The sequence below is a fragment of the Gallinula chloropus genome, assembly GCF_964237585.1.
Source record: "Gallinula chloropus genome assembly, chromosome: 3".
NCBI lineage: Eukaryota > Metazoa > Chordata > Aves > Gruiformes > Rallidae > Gallinula > Gallinula chloropus.
In genome coordinates, this window is record NC_140087.1 from 61,148,692 (window position 1) to 61,168,863 (window position 20,172).

Consider the following 20,172-nt stretch of genomic DNA (forward strand, 5'->3'; position numbering starts at 1 on the left):
AAAAACTTATTGCTTTTGAAAGGGTGTCATACCAGTAGTTCGGGACAGATTAATATTCTCTTTCAGCACAGAAGGGGTATGTGTTTTGTTCTTAGGAAAAAAGACACTTTCATTCAAGAAAGGTATGAAATTCATCTTCTATGCCATTGTAGTCCTGACTCCTGTTTTTTCTAGCAGGCTAAAGTTATATGTAGTCTCATAACAGCGCGTGAATTTTGGAGGTTGGAACCACAGCTGAACTAGATGAATAGGTAGTAAAAACCGTCTGGTTTATAAGACTCCTTTGGCAAAACACTCCACTAGAAACTGGACTGGCACTGGCAGCTTCTTTTTAATGCCTGAATCATTGATTTTTATCAGAGAGTCACTGAACTCGTTTCTCTTAAGTTTTGCTGAGTTCATGGCTGATGAAATATATTGCCTACAAGATGCCTGTTTCGCAGTATGCTTTTGACTTCAAGGCAGAGTTAAGGTTGCCTACAGTTTTCCTTCACAAGACCTTATTCTCAGCTGCTTACAGCACTGCTAGATTGTTTGGACTGAAGTTTTCCATGCCAAGTATGGACAGTTTTATTTGAACTGTTCCTCTGGCTAATTTTCTTGGTTTCAGCAAAAACAGTTCAGACTGCTTTTAAGAACAGAGCAAAAATAAATTGTATAGTGTCAGTATAAAAAAAAAAAAATTAAAAACAAAATCCATGCCTTGAAATTTCAATGTTTGCTGTACTTTGGAGCTTAGCATGTAGTTATTAATGAAAATTGATCTAGCTTGGCCCAAATTCTAAGCAGCTATTGTAGCTCAGTAGTAAGACTGATGATTCGGTGCCTACTGCACTATTCTTTATAGATACTTAAGGATCTGCTTTACTGCTTTCATATGCTCCGTGATGGTCCTGTGCATGGCTCTTCATTGGTTTTGTTGGCAAGAACCTAGAAGTGTATTTGCAGGTGAGAGAATAGTATGAGAGTGGTGAGCTGAATAGAGACACTGAAGTGGAAAAAGAGGGTAAAAGCTAGCTCTTCTCCAGTCACTTCAGTAAGTCCAGTATTGAAGTTGTAATGCTCCTGTAAAACTTACTGGAAGTGTTTTTTGTCATACGCTCTTCTTGTTTCTTCATAATTTTTCACTGTAACCGTGGCTTCTGAACTTCCTGTGATCTTCCTGAAACATCATGGGCTTCGGGGTTTTGTTCTGTGCATCAGAAATTGATTGCAGATGAGTTGGCTCATCAAATGAGAAACTTTGCTTGAATTTAAAAATGAGAACACGGGTGCAGTAACTGATTAGAACACAAAATTCACTGTCAGTCATGGTGTTTAGTAGCACTGCTTCTGGCAGCGTTTGGAGGAGGTGCGGAAAGTGGAGTTGGCAAAGGCTGCTGAAATGTAGATGAAGGAAGATAGACAGCAGTCTGATTAGAATTGTAGGTGACCTATAGCCTGCTAAGAGTAACATGCATTGCTGGAATAAAGGTGAAGGGAAAAGGCTGTAGATTCAAAAAGAAAAAAAGATTGTGCTGTTGTGTTATCTTGCTATGATTGGGGAAAAGATTGCATCTCAACTTCACCTTCAGTTTCCTGTCTTTGCTGTTGTCAGGGCCTGTAGGGATGCAACTAGGAAGGCTAAAGCGCACTGGGAAGTGAAGCTGGCAATGGGTTTTTTAGATATGTGAATAGTAACAGGATGACCAGGGATAATGTAGGTCCCTTGCTGAACGAGGCGGGTGTCCTGGTAACAGGGGATGCTGAGAAGGTGGAGATACTGAATGCCTTCTTCGCTTCGGTCTTCACTTCAGAGGCCCCTCAGGACCCACAGATCCTGGATGAAAGAAGTAACATTTGGGAAATGAAGAGCTTCCCCCTGGTTGAGGTGGGGGTGGTCCAGGAGCATCTCAGAGGAATTAACACACATAAATCCATGGGCCTGGACGGTATGCATCCACGTGTGCTGAGGGAGCTGGCAGAAGTGATTGCTGAGCCGCTCTCTATCATCTACGATAGGTCTTGGAGAACAGGAGAAGTGCCTGAGGACTGGAGGATAGCCAATGTCACTCCGGCCCTTTAAAAAAGGGCAAGAAGGAGGATCCAGGCAACTGTAGGCCAGTCAACCTCACTTCTGTCCCTGGAAAGGTGATGGAACAGCTTGTTCTGGATGCCATCTCCAAGCAATTGGATGAGAAGAAGGTCATGAGGAGCAGTCAGCATGGATTCACCAAGGGCAGATTGTGCTTGACCAATCTCATAGCCTTCTATGATCTCATCTCCGGCTGGTTGGATGAAGGGAGAGCAGTGGATGTCATCTACCTTGACTTTCCATACTGTCTCCTGCGACACCCTGATAACAAAGCTGAGAGAGCATGGGATAGATGAGTGGAGAGTGAGGTGGGTTGAGAACTGGCTGTCGGACTGAGCCCAGAGGGTGGTGGTCAGTGGAGCAGTGGCTGACACGCAGGAACACTGCGCTGCCATCTAGAGAGACCTGGACAGGCTGGAGCTGGGCAGGGAGAAACCAGATGAGGTTCAACAAAGGCAAGTGTAGAGTCTTGCACCTGGGAAGGAACAACCGTCTGTATCTGTACAGGCTGGGGGATGACCTGCTGGAGAAGAGCTCTGTGGAGAAGGACCTGGGGTCCTGGTTGATGACAGGTTGGCCATGAGCCAGCAATGTGCCCTGGTGGCTAAGAGAGCCAATGGGATCCTGGGGTGCATCAGGAGGAGTGTGGCCAGCAGGTCAAAGGAGGTGATCCTCCCCCTCTACTCTGCCCTGATCAGGCCCCACCTGGAGTATTGTGTCCAGTTCTGGGCTCCCTGGTATAAAAAGGACAGGGATCTCCTGGAGAGCGTTCAAAGAAGGGCTGTGAAGATGATTAAGGGCCTGGAGCATCTCCACTATGAGGAGAGGCTGAATAAGCTGGGGCTGTTCAGTCTTGAGAAGACTAAGGAGGGATCCAATTAATGTCTATAATTATCTGAAGCAGGGGGTGCAGGGGGAAACAGCCAGCCCCTTTTCAGTGGTCTGTGGGGATAGGACAAGGGGCAATGGCTGCAAGTTGGAGCACAGGAAGTTCCGCACAGACATGTGGAAGAACTTTTTCACAGTGAGGGTGACAGAGCCCTGGGACAGGCTGCCCAGGGAGGTGGTGGAGTCTCCATCTCTGGAGATATTCAAGACCTGTCTGGACTCCTATCTGTGCAGTATGTCCTAGGGAGCTGCTTTGGCAGCGGGGTTGCACCCAATGATCTCTCGAGGTCCCTTCCAATCCCTACGATTCTGTGATTCTCACTATCTTACCAAGCAAAACTTTGATGCAATTGGTAGCTTCTGTCAGCTTCACTGATATGCTAGAGTTCAGAAGAGAAATTAAATTTTTTGCTGTGGAGCTGGGAGGTCAAGGGGTGAGTAACCGCAAATTATATTTGCATGTGCATGTTCAAGAATAGTGCTGCAAAAGGAGGATGTTCTAATTCTAGTAAGTTATTTTTAAACCCTTGAGAATTAAAGGCATTACAGTTACTCCTTGCCATAACAGGGCAACTTTCAATATGATACACAGGTTTATTTTTTCAAATAACTGATTAAAAGTTTGTATCTGAGACCATCATGCTCTTGTAGAGCTGTTGTGCTGTGGCTAACGGGTGAAAGTAGTGAGAGATGTTCTCTTTCAGTTCTTCTGAGAAAACCTGCGGTGGGTGAGCTTAGAGGACAGCTTTAGAGTGTAGCATGGGCCAGGAAGGCTGATCTGAAGAATAGTAGGAATAAAAAGTCACAAGAAGTTGAATATGAAGGGGGGAAAAAAGCTCTTTTTCTGCTGTTGCTGTGTTTGAGAATTAGCAGGGTGCATCACTGCATAAACAAGTGAGCTTTTTGAAATTTAATAGGTTACTGTAGATGGTTGGTCCTTTTAAAAATAAACCCACAGCTTTTATTAATTTATTTTGTAGTAAAACTATATGGGAAAATGTAGGGGAATAAAGTAGTTCACCAAATTGGAACTTTTCAGGTAATTGGGTAATAATTTTGAAAAATGTATTATGTTTTTCATTTAAAATTCTATGCTTATTTAAAGTACAGCATGTATGTAAGACTGAAGTCTTGTTAAGCAAGTGTAAATTTTGGTTCCACAGCAACAAATGATGAAAATTTACCTTTGGTTTTGAATTGTACACGTAAAATACATGCATTTCAGAATTGTTGGATTCTGTAGAAAAGCAGGTATTAACTGCCTCGAGATGAAAAATTAAGATGTAAATATCAGAACCCTTTAGAAAATCATAGGCTGTATCCCACAGTACAGTCAGGAAGGACTGGTTTTGATAGTTTATATTTCTGTGTATTTTCCTTTAAAAGTAGGAAGCAAGAGCATAATGAAGTCAGTACATCAAGATGGTGTAAATTGAGCTTAAAAATAGCCGAGAGATTTTGCCAAATGCGAATATACGTAAGTGTAGGATTCCTCATTACTGAACACCTGATGTTTATGGTTTTTGATAAAATATAATTGCTAGAGTACAGTTAGAATAGATGGGGGGCAAAAAATACCTCAACCTTTTATTTATGAGGCTAAACACTTAAGTGAAGTGCATAAAGAACCCCTGCAAGTGCTTGAGTATGCATCTGCTCAGAAGGATTATTCCCTGAAGGTCGGTGGGACTCAAGTCACTGAATGTGGCAGAACTAGGATTTTGCTTGTTTCCAGTCAAATTTAAGCTTAGTTCTTCCCACTGTAACACTTACTGTTATGAAGTATCTTATTTGCCTGAGAACTTTGAAGATTAAGTAGCACTGGTTTAGCCAATTCATAAAGAATATATTTATCTGAAGAATTAATCCGGTACCTGTGATTTCCACCTGGATTTACACAGGGATTCAAGAGAAGAGGAGGCTTTTCCTTGGCTTTTGAAAAGCTAGATTGCATGTTTTCTCTGGCATGGATTTCCTATTTAATTACTCCCTTATACATCCCCTTCACACATTTAAAACAGCGAAGTGCTAAATTAACTGCATAAATGTATTTCTGTACTTCTGTGAAGTAACGTTTAACAGCTACCCCTTGGTTTCAAATAAAAGGTGGTTTTGTATTGCACTGATTTTGCCATATGAAAATGACATGGGTGTTTCTTCAGTTTCTGGGAAAACACAAACTTGATTTGTAATGTTGACTTGCATTTTGTAGTGTGATGCCAATCTGGAGCAGCTTCAGCATCTTACTCATAATTAATTTCATACTTATCTAAGGCAAGGAAATGATTGGGGAGGTATAAAAGTTAATAGATTTAAAAAGAAATAATATCCCATGCCAGATCCACTCATGGTATATTTCATTATTGATGCTTACTAAATATAAAATACCATGATTTCAGTCAGACAAGAGTTTTGCAGTTGCCTTAATAAAAAGGGATCTTTCTCAAATTGTAAGTACAGCTCCTGTCATTTCAAGCTTAAACAGTGCAAATCAATTTGTTTTGGTCTTCTGGTCAAGCAAAGTGTTTGTGTTCCTATGAATAGAGCACTGTCGTGCAGTGACACAGTGCTGTGGGATGGGTGTAGAGCTGAGGCTTTTACTGGGGGTGTGTGGCACACAGCTTTGCCATGTGTTTTTCGGCCGTCTCTATTCCCTGGTAGTGTGTGTGCAGAGTACTGCAGCTGCTGGGGATGTGAAAGGAGGAGCGGAGCTGTTATTTTACTACTTAGCGGGGTAGAAGTGAAAGTTTCCTTGGGTTTGCCCTGTCGTAAAGTGAAGAGTTGTTTTACATCTTTGTAACTCCACATGACAATCCAAAATCATGTTGAGCCCTTGCATTTGGGTAAGTAGTATTTCTTTAAGGGCAAAAGCTTGTCTTTGGGGACAAGTATAATTAAGGGTTTATGTGTTGGGGACAAGCAGCATCGTACTGATTGTTCCTTCTGATCTTTTTGACTTGACAGTCTTAGAAACTTGGTCTTTAGTCTCCTTCCCTTTCTGTAGAGTCCGGTCTTGCTGGTGGTTAATTTTACTGGCACGTGTGTGAGTTACCAGGAGTGACAAGTTGTTGTGTGCCAGGCTCTCTGTGGGTGCTTTCAGCTTTGGCTAATACAATATAACCTGAGTTACACTTTAGAGAGAGGACCTGTTTGTATACCCAGGACTTTACATGACCTTTGTTTGACCCCCCCCCCTTTTTTTTTTTAGGAGGACTTCTTAGACCTTGTGTATTTTACCATAACATTGCATTGCAATATAGCTATCTAGGAGTTATAGTTTCTGTTTTGGGAAAGCAGTGTTAATTCTCAGGCCTTTGTATCCACATTTGTAATTTCAAGTTAAAGGTTGCTATGTCTCCCTTATTCACTCAAATCTTTGGAGAAACCATCTCCTACTCCAGAAATCAATTACTGTCATTCTTTAACAGTTTAATGACCTGGCTGTGCATGTTAATTCTGTGGTAGGATTTATGACCCTTAAATTTAGCACTATCTTCCTTGAAGAGGCATGGTTCCTATCTTAAATTATTTTAAGATCACTGTTGCTTAATAATCACAAAGCTACTATGCCTTTGTCAGGTCAGTGAAACCATTATTTGGGCTAATGCATCCAGGAGAGAATGCTAAGCTCTTAGAGCCTCTGGTTATATTCCTGGCATGTGATCAGTCATTAAAGCTGCTTGATGGTTTTTAAGTGAAGACAGCAAATACAGTGGCAGCATGTGCCAAAACTGTAAGCATTGGGGAACAGAGCAGTTGGCTAACTGGTGGAAGAAAGCTTGTTTCAAATACATGATGAGTAGTGTAATTGTTTTTTGAAAACATACTCTTCGGCTCTGAGAAGCGAAACTCCTTTGCCTTCTGTAATAAAAATAGTGGCACTGAACAAAACTTGCATCTGGTTAACCATATGCAAATTGCTCAACTTCTCAGTACTTTCAAAAGCATCATTGATTCAGCTGCCATAGGTCACTGGACAATTTTTTGTCCTACTTTTTGTTGTACGGATTTGAATTTTAGCTAGGTTCTGCACTGACGGTGTGCTCTTGAAACCTTTGTATTGTTCAAACGGTACATGTTGTTAAGGATTACTTCAGGGTGTTTTATGCTCCTGTGCCAGTAGTCGGTATGTTTGGCGAGTTACTACTTTGCTTTTGTAAAGAATCAATGGTGCTTTAAATCTCTTTGAGAAAGTGTAGTAGAAATGAAGTGAATTGTGGCAGACCTGGCTACTATAGTCTTACTATTTAACTTTTTGAGGACCAAGAGAATCATTTCTGTTACTTTTTGCGTCTGACTGCATGTTGTCTTCTGTAATTAGTAGAAAATAGGGCTATTAATATGAAAGCGCTTCAGCAGGGCAGTTATTTTACTGTCTGAAGCATCTTACTTGACTCATTAAAATTGAGGGATTTAATATAGTTGTAGCTGAGGACTTTTAACTATATGAGCTTATAAGAAAGCTTGGAAGATAGTAGAAACAATCTAGAGGGGACACTTGCAGCTTACTATCACTGCAGGAAGTCATTCACAGAATTTGTGACAGATGTTGTTAGATCAGCATAGGCTTTTCAGATTTTCTGGACTGATTTTAAGGTCAACTGCTGGCCACGTGGAATGGCAGATGCCACTGAACAAACAATATCTGCTATTGGATGGAAGACAGCTTTCCAGGACTGCTTTAAGTAAACAATTAAGGAAAAAAAATTGTATAGCCCTAGATTGTAACTACCTCTGTAAACCATGATTCTGTGTGTGAATAAAAATAATTGTTGATTTTTCTCTAGTTTTACTCCTAATATGTGATTATTAATTTTTTTCCTGTTTCTTCCCTGGCATGTATCACAGAATTAATCTTAATTTCAGAATACTCTAATGAGCAAAATTTCTGACGACTGGCTATTTCAAAAGAAAATGGAGGTTTACTTGGACATTGGTATGGCTTTTAGCAGGTTGGTGGGTTTTGGCAGCTTTAATTTGACCTTGCACAACTGTTTGGAGGAAGGTGTATGTTAACTTGGATAAAGCACATGTTGTAGGGGCAGTTGAGCAAGTAGGGTGTCATGGTATATTTTTGAAGTATTGTTCATGTGGATCTCCTAGTTCCAAGTCCTGTCTATTGACCATGTGCAGAATTGTTTACCTTTTAAGTGGAAGTACAGCAGAAGCTCAGCTCATTATCTTGACAGCTCCTTTGCCTTTCTTTTGAAGCGGTTGTTGGACTCGGTGATTTCAAAGGTCTTTTCCAACTTAGCGATTCAGTGAAGTTTTAGTATGTTTACAAGGGTCCTAGACAGGATTGACCAATGTGTGTTCTGTACCTTTTATTCTGTGCCAAGTCTTTGTTTTGGTTCTCTCTTACATGTAGTATGAATTTCCTTGTAGTATGATGTTTGAGAATACCATTCCATGTTGCTGTCTTCCAATTCTTCTTCTCTATTGACCAACCTTACAGCTATATATAGGGGCTGGCAAAACTTCGAGATGTATGTTGTTTTATTTGACTCAAGGCCTTATCTGACCTGGAAAGTCAGAGTTCTGTTTACTGAAAGCACACAAAGTAGTTTACTCAGCCTCTTCCAGAGTTCCAGCAACAGCTGTAGGCTTCGGAGTAACAGGTAATTTGACAATATATGCTGTTGAACTCTGAGTGGAGTGTGGTGGGGAAGCCTACAACCCTAGTCTATTAAGAAATGGTAGTTTTTCCTTAGAGTGGAAAAGTTTTTCTATATGGATAACCTGAAAATAGTGATGACAAGATTCCTTAGATGCCGAAGGTGCTGCACAAGTGCTTGTCTGAGTAGCTCTGCCAGTTTCAGTTGGGCTGTTGAGCTACCAAAGTTGGGAATTGTGGAAACTTCTCTTACTGGTGTATGGAGTTACTGAAGAGTGTTACTGGCTGCCAGTGTAGCCAAGTACACTGTGAGATTTTACATGGGAGCTACACTTATTCTTCAAAAAACAGGCTTAAATTAATGGGGGGGAGAGAGAAAACCAATGCACAACCAACAACAAAACAGAAATATTATTCAGTATGTAGGTAGGATTTTTCCGTTATCTCATACCTCTGTAGTTGATGATACAGTTCCAGAGGAGATGGTGGCTAACAGCTCACTGCAGCTGAAAGGAGTTTCTGCTCCTATCACTAATCTAGTGCCAGAGCTGATGCACATCAGGCCCCTCCAGAAGCCATTTAGCCTCACTAATATGGCTATGTTATTGAGTTAAAGCAGCTCACAGAAGAGTCTGACAAGTTCCAGAGCCAGTGTTGAGGGATGGATGTGACTAGGAGCAGAGGAGGGGAAGGGAGGAATAAATGGCAAGGGGGTAGCAGTGAAAGAGACCTCCTCTCCTTTTTATTGTCAACCAACTATTTGGCTGCCTGTCAGGCTGCAGATGTAGACTTCTGAGAACCCAGAAACATACTGTTCTGTCCCCTGCTGTAGCATCAATTGCCTTAAAACTCCATTTTTTAAGTGCTTTACTATGCCTCCTGTAAACACTGACCCCCAGATGCTGTGAGAGATCACAACAGTAATGCACCCAAGAACTTCCCAGAACAAACAAAAATCTTAAATTTAGGATAAACAGGGCTCCCTATGCTTGATTTACGTAGCCTTGGCCAGAGTTTACCAGCCCAGTCCCTTTTCAGACTAAGGGTATCTATGAAAACAGCAGGCTGTATGACAGTGTTGATAATTTACTGATGTGAAGAAATAAATAAGAAAGCAAACAAAACCAAACACTTAATGGCTCACAGTACAAGTGCTTTTCTCTCCATGGCAGTGTTAGGGCTTCGTTCTGTTCTAGCTGATCCCCCCTGCCCTTGAGTCCAGCTGCATACAGCACAGCAAATAGAACCAGAGAGCAAATGCTAAACTTCACGCTGTGGAAGATGATGTAACTACAGCACAGTCCTTATCTGTATTCCTGTGTGACAGGTAACTATGTAGAAGCATAGGATGGCCTAGCAGGCTCAGTATACTGTAAGGAGAGAGGCAGTACTTCATTACTTAATGTCATTGTCCTATAAATGTTTGAAAGGGCTGTATGTGAACTGCCTTAAGAGGCTGTCAGGAAAACTTTATGGTTGTTTCTCTGGTTTCTGCATCATCCTGGGGTAGCTTTTTCAGGGGAAAAAAAAAGAAAATATTTGCTTAGAGATACTAAAAAATCTCCAAAACCGACAACCAGACAAAAAAAAAAGCTAGAAACCAGTTGCAAATGTTTGAGAGGGTTTACTTTTTATTGGCAGGGGAAGTATGGCTTTTGAACTTCCGATTTGTGTAGCTGAGGGAGTTTTTTGTGAACTTGGATTCTGGTTCTTGCTGCTGAAGCAATCATTATGTGATTCTGGCTTTGTACAAAAGTCTTGGGTAAACAATTCTGTTGATAAAGAGGTAGTATCTATCTTTTCCTTCCAGGAGAAAGGTTTGTAAACATAGGAGACAAATACACTGTGAGAAGACGTCATTGTAGTCCCTGGACTGGCGATATGGTTGTGTGTTTGTCTCTCCAGTTACATACTAGTGAGGTAGCTCTGTGATTTTGAACTTTCCTACGTATATTTTTGTTTGGGCCCTCCCTGATAAGAAATTAAACTTTTAATTGAATATTCCACATGTAGACTTGGATTGATGACCTTATAAATTTGAAAGCATTCAATTTAGAGACAGATATGTCAAGTCATGGAGCTTGAATGTTTGATAACTTCTGCTCACGAGGAACTTCCAAGTCAGCTTGTTTGTAACTTTTTATCCTTTAATATTGTGGGTACTGTCTGTAATGATCAGGCTTTTGTAAATAGTAGTAGTCCATTGAATGGGTGTTATGAAGTGCAATGATCAAATGAACATTTTGCCATCTATTGTGGAAGTGACCAGAGCCAGTGCATATCCTTAGGAGTCATGGCTAAAGTGGATCATAATTTACAGTAATTCTTTTGGTGTCGGATGGAAACTTTTGTCTTTAGGATTTCCCACCATCATACCTGATTAAGAGTTGGCTTCCTTGAGGTGCCTAAAATCTCACTACTAAATTCCCAAAGACCTCAGATCAACTTACAACTGACATATCAAAGAATGTGACAGTGGATTTAAAGAACTTCCTAAAGCACGCTTTTGGTGAGCAGCCTCTAGAAAATAAAGTTGAGGCAGTTGCATTTTGATCACCTGGATCACATGGTGTGCAGGCCATTCTCTGGGGGGTGTGCTTTGTTGTATGTATCTTGATACTTCTAGATAGGATTAAATGTCCTTGGAGTTTGTTTCTGCTTCAGGCTTCCTCGTGTTTTTTGTTTGTTTTTTTTTTTTCTTCTGTCTCTCTTTTCCCCTAAAAATGCAGCAATTCAGGGACAAGCTGGTAATGGAATTCATGCTTTGCTTTTTATCCCCCCCCTTTCGAAACACAGCCTGTCAACAGGGCTATTTTATTGAGGCATTCACTGTCTACTTTGAACCTATGTAATCTTCTATGACCCTTATGGTGTTTGGGGTGTTTGAAGAAAAGCAGTTATCTTGAACTTCAGATTATGTACATCTTGGTAGATACTAAATTGAAAATGGTTTAAAAACCACAAATTGTTCAACTACTAAAGCTAAAAGTTCTGATGTTGACACAGTTATGATGATACGGGTTACTTTAGTCATAGAACTGAAATTGCAATGTGAATTTTATTGTGATGTGGAGTTGTCTAGCTTCTGTTGTACTAGGATAGTTAAAGTCAAGGCTGTAAAAAGTGAAGAATGCTATCCAACAAACAAATTTTCCCAAATCAGTTGGTGGTTCCCATGGTACCTCTCATAACATTCCTGGGATAAATGTGCTATTTGTCAAGCAGGAATTGAGCGCATGAAGACAAATAGTGCTGATACAACAGAACTGTCTTTCTTGTTACCTTATTTATTACCATGGTTGCACATGATTTTCATCTCTTGCAGATGTCTTTACTTTTTGATTCCCCGTATAAGTGTGGAAAATGAATGTATGTGTAGAAGAAAATGCTTCCTTTGGTTTTACTTAAGTTGGAGGAGTAACAAAACAAATTAATGGGCAGGTTTTTCATTTGAGAAAACATGTCTGATTGAGACAGATGAGATTGCTAATAAACCAGACTGCTGATGCATGACAAGGGAGATATGATCTCTGCTACTCTAATTTCTAAGGAAAAGTAGTTCATACAGGGATTTCTTTGATATTTTAGGAACGGTAACGGAGTGATGTGATTACTTTGAATGCCTGCTGCTTGCTTTTAACCTTAGCTAGGTCTTCAGTCTGTTCTGAACACTGTTAAGGAGTATTCAGATGCTGTCGTCTGGTTTTTAAACTCGTAGGCGAATTTTGGTTAATGAAACTTCATTTACTGAACACAAATCAATACACTGTTAGCTGTGGCTCACTGCTGGGCTTCTGTAGCCTAAAGGAAGCATAGTTAAGTTTTTGGGGTGAGGAAAAACAAGAATAGGTTTGATTCCTGTTTCAAGTCCTGCTATTGGCTTGGGGCTAGTGTTTAAAAAAAAAAAAAGCTGTCCTCTCTGTGTCGGTTCCTTAAATTAGGCTTTTTGGATTTTATCCTCAGCATGTCACTTATTCCCTTGTTGCTATGATACAGTACTTACTCATGCAATCTGCTGTAGAATATTAGAAGATCTGAGCTGAAATGTTATGTAACTTACAAATGTTTTTACAGCTGATGTTCATTGTTTTGCAGAGTGTAACAATTCATGTCTTTGTGGCTCTCTGAGCAAAATAACCATCTTGCAAGATTTTTTTTTTTTAATTCAAAAGAAAAACAGTTAAAATTGCAGAATTAACATTCAGAAGTGTGACTTGTTCTTCGTGAGGGAGTAGTAATTGCTAGCTCTTTCAAAAGCTCCCTGAAGTTGTTGTGCTTGGTTAATAGGATCATAACTGTCAGATGGGGAAAGGGAATACAATATTCTGGTGTTTGAACTTTCAGGACAGAGTGAGCAGTTGAGATTACAGTGGAGGCGTTTCAGTCCATTTTAGCAATTACTTTTTGCTTATGGAAACGAAAGAATTATATCAGATAATTCCTGAATATTACAGTCACTGTTGACTGTTGTTGTTCCAGCCACTAAATGGAAGGTGTTTTGGTAAGAAACTTGAGCAGCTGGCATTATTAAAGTGTGTTAGAGTTATTAAACTTACCAACTTTAACTGAAGTTTAATTACAGTAATCCTGAAAAGAGAGAAACATGAGATCCTTTTGTGATGTGTTCAGATTTTAAAGTGAGATTTTTGAATAGCCAGTGCTACAAGGGTATTTGCCTTTTTCTTGTTTTGATAGTTTTCCTTTTGATGAGCCCACAGTGCTAATATCAATACTAAAGGGACTGAATGAAGCTAAGGGACTAGTAGTCTGGCTATAGACAGGTCTTGAAAATGCTTGTGGGGTAGAGCATCACTTATTTCTAATTTTTACCTGCAAATAAACACTTTTGACCAAAACAAGTGAAATCCCAGCTGTCCAATAGATGAGGAGATGCTATGTTACTGGCATGGTTTAGAACCCCGACAAACAGTTAAACAGGAACAAAAGACACTTTAAACCAATTTCTTAGTTAAAACAATGGCTGCTTTTGTTGTGATCATGCAGCTTCTGAAGAGTTAAAAATATTTTAAGAATGTCTTAAATTTTTGAAGTGTACTGTACTTAATCCATCTGTTTTAGAGCTAATGTGAAACACTAATGGAGGAATTTTGCTTATCAGCTTATAGAGAAACTGCATTCTGGAATGAAAATGCCAAGTCATAACCAAACATGTTGTCTTAATAGGGCAAAAAAGCTGGAAAACCTTACATGATGCAGATTATAATAAATTATTTAGGCCAAAGCATGAAAATTCAGGATTAATCCTTTTGAAATATTAGTGTTGATTCTTAAGAGAAACATTCATCACATGATGTCAAAAGTATGTGAAGTATTTTGCATTGGGGTAAAAAGACAAGGTTCCTTCAAAGCAGATTTTGCAGCTTTTAAGCAGGTTACATAATAAAGGATTAGGGAACGGGATGAGACAAATCGGATGAATGAAAGGTTAGCATGATGCACTGCTGCTGCATGCGACTTCTGGGGAGGAAGAGTTGGTACTTATTAATGTTTGTGGATTTCAAATAAAGTTAATTCAGGAACTGGCTCTGTAAATATATTTACTGCCATATGTTTCTCCCATGGCTTCTTGCGTGAAACTCAAGTTAGGAATTTTGGGTTTTTCATTCCAACATCCTTAACCAGATGTTTTCAGTTTTGACAATATTGTGTATTTGCTGACTATAGAACATACTATTCCCCACAATAAAAAAACTGATAGCTCTGCAAATTTTAGTCAATAAAATAGACCTAGAAATGGTGAGTTTGCTTCAACAGACTTATATGTTGTGGGTTTTTTCTTTCTTTTATAGATGCCACTTTCAATGAACAGCAGGATCTTTTTTGTCAGAAGTTGCAACTGTGTTGTGTACTCTTTGACTTCATAGACACTGTTTCAGACCTGAAAAACAAAGAAATTAAGAGAGCAACACTGAATGAACTGGTTGAATATGTTTCAACAAATCGTGGAGTGATTGTTGAATCAGCTTATGCTGACATAGTTAAAATGGTGAGTAGAAAGCTTTTGTTGTAGTTTGAATTTTAATAAAATGTCTTAATTGGTTCATAACTTTGGCATCTAACTCAGAGCTGCTGTTGGCTATTCTGCTTATATAATTCATTAATGATAACTTGGATTACATGATTGTTTAGAAAGGCTTGTAAAAACAACCAACTTGTAAGTTTTAATTATTAGCTGAACTATGGTGCATTCAGGTTAATTAACATGAAATAACTAGTATATTGCAGATGCTTGCAGTCTGGGTAAGCTTTGAAGTTGTTCTCGTTCAGAAAATAGCAATATTTTGGTGCTGCCTGTCTCTCTTCATTTAAGCGTAGTGACAGGCTAAAGTTTTCTGGTAAAGATTCTTGCAGGTACTAGTACTAGTGTCAACAGAATGGTTTCTCAGTGAAGAAAGCAGCTCTACTTTGTAAATACTTTGTGTGGCTGTTTGTTACTGTTCTGGCCTTGGAGAGCTGTGCTAGAGTGGTCTAAGTGGTTTGCTTGAGTTGTAAACCGCAGAAAGACGCGTACTGTGCAATGCCTACAAATGGCTTGTTGAGTAAGCAACAGAATGTTTGTGGTTGTTATCTGCTGACTTTCCCAGTTTTTTAATACGCTTTTTCAAATGCTACATAAGTGATGCTTTAGGTATGCCTGTACTCTGTGTACAAGGAACGCAGCTGAAGGACGCTGATGATAATACAAAACAAGGTGAAATTATTTTTACTAGGAACATGAGATGTAAAAAGTATGAGTTAGTGCCCGTGGATGTAGGCTAATTGTTGTCTAAACTTCGGTTAAGTTTACTTAGGCACCATGCTGACTTGAAAAGTAGCTATTGAGAACTTAAGCAGACCAGTTCAAACATATGGCCTATGACTTTCATAGTTTTCTATACAGTGCAGTCTACTTTTTCTTAAGGTTTGGTTTGGTGGGTTTTGTTCTTGTGTTTTTCTTTTTCTCTGAGGAGCTGACGTATAAGATCATATCTTTAATAAGCATAACAATTTTGCTGTGGTGCTGAAAGGATAGGAATATTGAAATCCTTTTAATCATTTTGGCTGTTTCACTGGATGCCTATTAAGTTTTACAAAAGATCTAGGGCACTGGTTTGTTTTTTATAGCTTTGTTGTTGTTGGTTTTTTTATGTTTTTAAAAGGCCTGTGTTTCTCTAAGTGTGTTTCACATAAGAAAATAGACAGAGTATGTCTACCTCTTCCTTGGCTTTTATTTTTTCTTTGCTGCTGGTGGCAGCCAGCCTGAATCCTTCTGAATCCTTTCAGTATTTTCTTACTCTGTGTGCCCTCTATAGCCTCTTGTTAGAAAAAAGAGTGTACTAACTAGCCTATCATACTTGTTGAAGGGAGATTTTCTCTTATAGTGGAGCTGTTTTCTTTTCTTGGAGATAAGGCAGTTTTGAACTGTTCTTCAGAGGTTATTGTTGTTGTGCAAATGATTGGGCTCTGTGGATGCTTGTTTTTCTTTCCATAACAAATTACCATCTCCTTTTCTCCCCTAAAATAACAAAAAATGAAGAAGGCCTTAAATGCTCAGTGAGAGCTTTTTCAGAGCTTGAGACAAAAGATCTCTCCAAGCCTGAATAGTATTTCTAGTCTCCCTGGTAACTGGAGGCAGAAAAGGTCTTTGCTCTGAATTAGGACCAAGTACCAGCTTTCAGAAGGAACTCTGGATGGGTCTCCCCCTCCAAACAACACGTGTGTCAGGCCTGAGGCCTTTCTTTGTAGCAAAGCTTCTGTGAGATTTTAGAGAATTTTTTTCATTAGTTTTTAGACTGTTCAATGTTCCTACATTAGGAGAAAAGGCAGTTGAGTAATTTGCAGAGTTTGAGAGATAGTGTTTTTTTGGAAAGAACAAGTAGAAGTTTGCCTTAATGAAACCCAGCTGTTATCTCACTGGTAATAAAGGATGAACAGACTACAAAAATTCCCTGAAAAAAGCCAGAGTGGCATCAGTGGCAGAAGTGGAGCCAAATTCTTTGCAAAGCCCCTTGTCTTTCCCTAGGCCTGGGACACCTTTCCTCCAGCTTGCAAAGGAAGCAGACCAGTTTCCTTGGAGTCACCTGGGTCTTTGGGACACAGAGTTAAGCCTCTACCTCAAATATTGAGAGGACAAAATAACATTGTTCCTGACCAGTGCAAAGACAAAGGCTGTGCAGGGTGAGAAGGTCTCCTAGCATTCCTTCCCTTCTCGTGATCTCTGTTTCCATGATAACTATTGGGCCAGTACCAGATGATAATGCCGCAGGTAGTTTTCCCTGCTCTGCTTGGATTCTGAGGTAGGGAGCATTAGTTGAATGTAGTCTTAAGCCACCAAGGATGGCACAAGATCATACCCCCCCAACTTTGTTTAGGCAGATGTGCACTACCTTAGCTGTAGGTTCTTTTTTGTGCCCCAGGCAACTGAAGTTTTCTACTTTTTTTTTTTTTCCCCAAAGCCTTTGAATGAAAAACCAAAGGAAGAATTGTGCTTACAAATAGTTTTGAAGGGGTAGCACAGTGACATCTCTTTTCTAGGGTGCCTAAAAACAGTGTCTTCTCTGTTTGGGAACTCTCAGTTGAAAGTACTCTGAAGCTAACAGCAAACTATGGTTTGGCGCAGTGAATATTTTAGGTTTTAAAACTTCCTTGAAAGTTAGAAAGCTCTGGCCTTTATCGGGTCTGGGAGTGTAACAGTAATATCCCTACCATACACATTACTTCTCAATCTCCATGTGCCTTCCAGCCTCCCCTCATTTCCCACTAACATGTAAAATTCTGATGTAAATGAGCAGCTTGTACAAGCTGTGAATTCAGAATTTCAAAAGCCATCAGGTATCCCTATCTGCATGCTCAGAAACAGAGTTCAATCTAGTATCTCTCCAAATGCTTAGCTCCTTGGGAAGTACACAAACAATACTTTTTTGTCTTTGTTTTAATAAAATGTAACTGCTGTATCTTAATACATTAACTGGCATGTTTTCAGATGTCACTTTCCCAAAAACCTTTGAGATGTAATTTAGAAAGCTAATGCTGGGTTTCTCTGGAAACACATCCAGCTGTAAAAGCCTTTTATCATTTGTATTTCTTAAATCGCAGTATTGGGATAAGACCCTACCTAAGGAGAAAAAGGCGTGTTTTAAATAATATGAGAGGATATAGAGAAGAATCTGCCCTTGGAAGAACAGTGAGAGTTTTAACCCAAATCACAGCTTTGACCAATACAAGACATTATAAAGAAGAAAGTATTTCAAATGTCATAAAGTAAATAAACCAGTTCCTTCTTAAGGGAGACAGGCTAGTACATAAAATGCTGCACAGTCTATTGTGTTTCATATGTTCTGAGGAGGATGATAATGCTAATAGAAGAACTGAGTACTTGGAAAAAAAAAATCGTTTTCTAGAGGTCTAGCTAAGAGGCTTGCTGTTTGTTTCTGCTGCAGAGGTATGTTCAGTAGTTACTACCTTTTTCTTTGGACTTCAGACTTCTGCATTCTGTACTTAACTCTGTTCTGTGCTAAAGGATTGATCGGTTCAGTTGCCCAAGATGCATCTAGACAAAGATTCATTTTCAAGAGATGATACCAGAAGACTTGTACTCAGAGGTAGGGAAGTCTCTATACGGGACTGCTTTGTATGCTGGATGTTTCTGTCAAAATGCTTTCTGCTTCAGAGCAGCAGCATCTGCAGCTTTACTGGGTACCCACAGGAGATGGTGACAGAACATAGAATGAAGTGCACAGAAGGAAATGAAAACTCTGAGTGATAGCTTTTATAACTTCATTAATGAACCAGCTAATTATTCTATATAGAGCCAACTTTAGGATCTTTTAATGTCCTTTTGCAATATTCTCCAAACACCTTGAAAGCTATGTACTGGCATTTGCTGAAAACTGTCAAACATTCTCTTTTGTGTTCAGTAGGCTTGGTAGTTAGAAACTATATCAAATGGATTTGGAAAAATAACCTAAAGAGTTTGAAAGATGCTTGGAAAAGTTGGGCTAAAGATGTTCCTGAAAAAACAACAGTAGAAAATGCAGAAAAGAAATAAACTTCATATTTTCTTTTGTTCCTAAGAGGTTTAAAATCCAGTATGTTACATATGGCAGAAGAGGTGACCTTTCTTCTGACATGTGAAAGATTGGTCTTCTCTCCAGACTTCCATATACTTCAAAAAATCTTGAAGAAGCCTTTTTAAACTTGGCCTTTTGAAATTGATTTGATATGACTGTATCATAATTAAAGTAACTTGGTAGCTATTTTTTCTTAAAATAAGTTACTCCTGTTAAGTCAAAAAGTTAGAATTGTTTTGTATTTCTGACTTCACAAAACCTTGAAACATCTTAGAATTGTATAAGGTGAAAAACTGTAAACAGTTCTTCAGTTCTTGCTTGAAGGTGAGAAATATCTTGAAATGAAGAATCCTAAAATTAGATACCTTTTTGGGATTGTCTGCCTTACATGTGTTTAAATCATATTTGAATAGCCATACTGTATTTCTTGACTTCTATGGAACTTGGCTCTTGGTGTAACATAGTTAAAAATTGGTCTTTATATGGGGAAACTAGAATTTTCTTTTAACTCTCCTGGTTTCAGAGAAAATTAAATATGACCATGTCTAGTTACAACTTGTAAAATGGTTGAGACAAAAGTTACTACTTATTTTCATTGGCCTGTTTCAGACTTTCAGCTGTTTGGAACCAGCATTTATAATATTAACTTTTTAAAGATGGTTTTGTTTTGTGTCGTTTTAAGTTAAAAGCAGTATGTTGCCCAGTGTGGTATGTGGAAGCATAAAAAGTGGAGCAATTAAAAATAATTTCTCTTGCAGATTAGTTACAATATTTTCAGAACACTTCCACCGAGCGATAACCCAGACTTTGATCCAGAAGAAGATGAACCAACTCTTGAAGCCTCATGGCCCCACATACAGGTATGTTATTTCTTTACTTTGAAGCCTTCTTGTAAGGCAAGAACTGGGAGTGGGTACATGCCTCATTTTGTGCCTTTGGTAAGAATGTCAAAAATTGTTCTTATAGTACAACTGAGCTTCTGTGCTTGGGAGGGAAGAAAATAGTGCTTTTCTTACAGTGTAGAAATATGGCAGAGTGCAAGTCTTCCAAACTGTGTAAATGTTTGTGGGCTTTTGTTAATGGGGTGATTGCACTGTTAGTTCAGTATATGTGTGTGTCTCAAAATATTTATATATTTAGGTAATTATGCTCTTAAGAGGCTGATTTTTTGCACTTGAGTGACTTCAATAAAATAAGTGGATCTTAAAATTTCTGGGTTTTTTTGTGACAGTAACAAAAAAGTTGAGTAATAGCCTTTGTATTTTGAGCGAGAAATAGATATTTCCTCATTCTTCCCACCCTCCTCCCTCCCTTCATGCAAAAACTTTACAATATAGGCGTTGTTGTTTGGTAACAGTTGGACAGTTATTCTATTGTTGCTCTCCTGTGCCAATCACACAGCAGTGATGGATCAATCACGTGATTGACTTGCAATACTGCTGAACTCCTTTTTATATTCAATTAGCTGTTAAAAGTCCAGCAAACCTAAATGGCTTGTAGGCACCCAGGTCTGTATTTCAGGTAGT

The 20,172-nt window shown here is 39.1% G+C and overlaps 1 protein-coding gene across 1 annotated transcript in view; it reads left to right on the plus strand.

Annotated features, from left to right (window-relative positions):
* PPP2R5A (protein phosphatase 2 regulatory subunit B'alpha) overlaps positions 1-20,172 on the plus strand; it is a 47,091-nt gene that overhangs the window by 6,155 nt on the left and 20,764 nt on the right. Inside the window, exons 3-4 of the mRNA XM_084262368.1 lie at positions 14,387-14,583; positions 19,405-19,506. Of these exons, the coding sequence (XP_084118494.1) occupies positions 14,387-14,583; positions 19,405-19,506 (299 nt within the window). The remainder of the gene's footprint in view (positions 1-14,386; positions 14,584-19,404; positions 19,507-20,172) is intronic.